This window comes from Tupaia chinensis, unplaced genomic scaffold, assembly GCF_000334495.1.
Source record: "Tupaia chinensis unplaced genomic scaffold, TupChi_1.0 Scaffold000211_1, whole genome shotgun sequence".
NCBI lineage: Eukaryota > Metazoa > Chordata > Mammalia > Scandentia > Tupaiidae > Tupaia > Tupaia belangeri.
Window position 1 is genome coordinate 1073783 of NW_006159686.1, and position 3613 is coordinate 1077395.

Here is a 3613-nt window from a genome sequence, read left to right on the forward strand (position 1 = left end):
TCCCCTGCACAGGGAGACAGGCGGCCGGCCCCTACGAGTCCGTCCCTGTCCCTGAGCCACTACCCCGAGTCCCTCAAATACCCACCCTGGTTCTCACCTGCCCACCCTCCAGGCCCCGACTCGGCCCGCGGCCAGTGGTTCTCCTAGAAGCCTGCCTGGCGTTCAAGATGGCTGCAGCCCTGCCGGCCCTCGCCGGGCTGACCTCACCATCTCCTTGGCGCGTTTCTGCACTCCGCCTGTGATGAGACCGTGTGACAGTTAGCCACGAAGGAAAGGAAGTTCGTTTACTCCACCAGGGAGAGAAGCACCTTTGTGGGGTCTCTATGACCACCACCCTCAGCCTGTCCCCACTAGCTGGGATCACAGACACCCCGAGTGCCTGGCATGTGGGGCAACCCGGGAGCCAAGGCCCGGCATCCCTGTGGTCTGGCCCTACAGGGCTGCACTAGGGCGTGGCAGGGCAGCCCCTCTAAGGACCTGGATGTCCACGCTGGCCTGGCGCTACAGGTGTGGCGGGTCCCCGGACTGACTGGTCTTGGTAACAGGATGTCTTTAAAGTGTCGTCAGGTATCGGAGTCTGAAAGCCCCATCTGCCTGTAGGTGACCAGGCCCCAGAGCCCAGTCCTTCTGCAGCAGGTGGCGCCTCGCCTCCTGCGGGCTCCTCCCCGAGGTCTCGCCGGACCACTGTCACATCTCTGCCAACGTGGCATGTCCCGGCCACGTCTCCTGAGTGTCTGCAGGTGGCTTTTCCTGTGCCTCCCCATTCCCGGGCTCTGGCCACGCCCTGGCTCGCACCCTGTCACAGGACAAGGACGCCGTGGGGCCGGACTGTGCGCAGCCCCCAGGCTGGGCTGATAGTTGGGCTGGATCCAGAATTTTAGGAAAGCGCCTCGCCCAGGATTCGAGCACCCACCGGCCTGTCTGCTGCCTGGGGCGAGGGCCCGCTCTCCGCCTGTGCTCCTGCTGTGCAGCTCAGGGTGGAGCGCTTTCCCTGCATGCGTCAGGGCCTCTCGTAATCCCTGCTGTTCTATTAATAAAGCTTCGCGGTGCGTGTCATCTGGGGACAGGGAGCGTTTCCCCGGGGGAGTCGTGCGCTTCCATTTGAGGATGGCGTTCGCGCAGTCCTTGGCTCTGTCCTCTCCTCTGGTCTGTCCCCGGAGCTCCTTTCATCTGGTGTCTGATGCCCGCCTCCCTTTGCCACCCTCCTCCGCACCTCCAGGCCTGCCTTCTGAGCCGCCCTGTCTGGGTCTCACCTCTGCAGACTGATTCCCGAGCCTCCGTGTCCGTGACCACCATGGCATCGTGACTGGGTGCCTTCTGCCCTGGGCAGTCCGCTGCTGGTGGGTGTCTTCGGGCTGGGTCTCCGTGGAGTGAGTGGCCACTCCGGCCCACCCTGTCCTCTGCCAGGGGCTCCCAGTGCCAGCTGCAGGGCTGTCTAGAGGGAAGCCTGGTGGGCCCCAGGGTCACCGCATGGCCCTGGCCCATCCCCTCGGAGGCCTGCACACTACCTGCCCACCTGCCCCTGTCCAGGCCCTGGCCCCTCTCGCTGGTTCTGCTGGTGCGAGGAGCCTGCTGTGTGGTCGGACGCGGCACAGCCTGCTGCGGGCCGGCGGATGCCCGCTGAGGGCGTGCCGTGTGGCCCGGCTCAGTGCCACGTGACGCCAGACCACCCCGCACCTCTCTGCGCCTCCCGTCTGTGAGCGGGCCTGCAGCGGGCCGGCAGAGCTCTGAGGAGAGCCACCTGGCCGCGGGCTGAGTCGGGGCCTGGAGTGCGGGCAGGTGAGAAGCAGGGTGGGTATTGCAGGGACTCGGGGGAGTGGCTCTGGGAGAGGGATGGACGCGCACCTGTGAGTACCAGAGCACGGGGAGCTTCTGAGACACGGCTGCCTGCTCGCGAGCGGGTGGTGACCAGCCCCCTCCCCTCATCGCAGCCGGCCCGGCTGGCCCGTGACATGGGACCGGCCCGTTCCCTGGAGCGTGGGGCCGCACAGGTGTACACGTGTGTTCGGAGCCACCCAACTGCGATGCACCTGTGCGGGTGTTGTGTGTCGGTTACTCTCAGCGAAGCTGTTTTAAACGAAGACAACTCAGGTCATCGAGCCTGCGCCAGGGGCGGTTCCCAGGAGTGAAGTTGTGGAGTCAAAGACTTTAAAGGCGAAGAACGAGACACTATTCATGCCGGGATTTACTGAACCCTGACGAAGTCGGAAAGTTCGGTTCCCTCCTTCGGCAGATGGGGAGCGGGTGTGTCCTTGGGGCCACTGGCTGTGGGCTCTCCTCACAGGACGCAGTCGAGAGGGACGCCTGGGCCAGGGGCTTGGGGACGAGGCTCCAAGGTGCTGCCCACCTCCCAGCACTGAAGGGGAGCGCCCCTCCCGTGCCTAAGCCCTGGACTCTGTGGGGACGGGGACCGAGTTCCTGTAAAGGGGAAGCTTACGTGGCAGGCCGTCATTCACATAACAGAGTGACCCGGGAGTCGGGGGTCTGTTCAGTGTGCTGTCACAGCGTCCACGACCCAGTGATGAGCGGTAGTTGGAGAAGGGAGTGGCTGGACTGAAGGTCAAAGCAGACCACAGAGCACCCCTGTGACAGTCCTGGGGACACAGGGTTTGCTCTCTGACCTTCACCACTTCCCCAGAACCTGCTGCTGGCTCTGCCTGCCATCTTAGTGTGAGGCTCATGGTCCCTTCTGGCTGCTGGAGTTCCAGCGCTCACACCCACATTTCCAGAAGCAGAGAATAAAGCCGGGGATGGGCAAAACGGTCCGTTTTGCTCAGCTGTGTCAGTCCCAGAATAGCCTCCAGGAATCTCACACCCTGCTGTTTGGGAAGGCGAGGACACAGACTTCCATCTGGGTGCATGTCTGCCTGGGTTAAATGCATGTCCTGTTAGTAAGGATGCCAGGCAGCAAGAACAGTCCTCGACGCAGGTCCCAAGAGTGTCCTTGGTGCTCAGCCCTCCTGGCTGAGGGTGGGCTGCCTGGGAGTCCCTGTCTCCAGCCAGGAGGCCCCGCTGTCCTGCAGCCGGAGCCCTCGGCTGGAGCCCAAGACGCGTCTTCTTGGCTCACAGGGGATGGCGTTTCTCCTGGGGCCCTTCCCTGTTCTCTGGGACAGGCTGGTGCCCCTGGCTGGCCAGGCCAGGCAGGTCCGGGGTGTTCAGTGGTGACTCTAACCTGTCCAGGCAGCCCTTGGCGGAAATCCCGCGAGCCTGGCCAGGAAGGAGAGGCAGTCCCCGGGGTTTTGTCTTGTTTGGCAGCCGTCTCAGAGCAATGGCGCGGGGCAGGAGAGCCACTGTTCTCCGGAGAGCTGGGCGGGGGCCCACACGCAGAACGGGCAGCGTCCTCCTGCCCCTCTGCCCCGGGAGAACCCAGATGCCGGGCGTCAGAGTCCAGGCCACGACGCACTTGCCGCAGCGGAGCTGCTGGAGAGCGCGAGCCCCTCGGAGCCAGCCCTGGCACGGGCTCGGGCTCCGTACTGGAATCCGAGGATTTTGGACCCCAGCCCTGGGGTTTCCCGAAAGCCCGGGGGACGGGGCCAGGGCGGAGGGGCCAGCGACTCCCTCCCGCCCTCTGTCGCTGCGCCCGCGGGGCTTCCTGCCTGGGTAACCGCCCGCA

At 65.0% G+C, this 3613-nt stretch overlaps 1 protein-coding gene across 1 annotated transcript; it reads right to left on the reverse strand.

Annotated features, from left to right (window-relative positions):
* Window positions 1–104: 104 nt before the first annotated feature.
* On the reverse strand, window positions 105–3581 carry LOC102478553 (uncharacterized). The gene is made up of 4 exons (XM_027771370.1): window positions 3173–3581; window positions 2438–2553; window positions 1254–2030; window positions 105–236 (listed from the first exon to the last, which is right to left on the reverse strand). Exons 3-4 carry the CDS (start codon window positions 1924–1926, stop codon window positions 163–165), a joined length of 747 nt encoding a protein of 248 aa, XP_027627171.1. The 5' UTR covers window positions 1927–2030; window positions 2438–2553; window positions 3173–3581; the 3' UTR covers window positions 105–162.
* Window positions 3582–3613: the final 32 nt, after the last annotated feature.

Bases quoted from the DNA above. Each gene is read 5' to 3' on its own strand.
- LOC102478553 (XM_027771370.1), bottom strand. From the start codon at position 1,926: ATGAGGGGAGGGGGCTGGTCACCACCCGCTCGCGAGCAGGCAGCCGTG. The intron at 237-1,253 runs GTGAGACCCAGA...GTCTCATCACAG, and splicing joins TCGGGAATCAGTCTGCAGAG to GCGGAGTGCAGAAACGCGCC.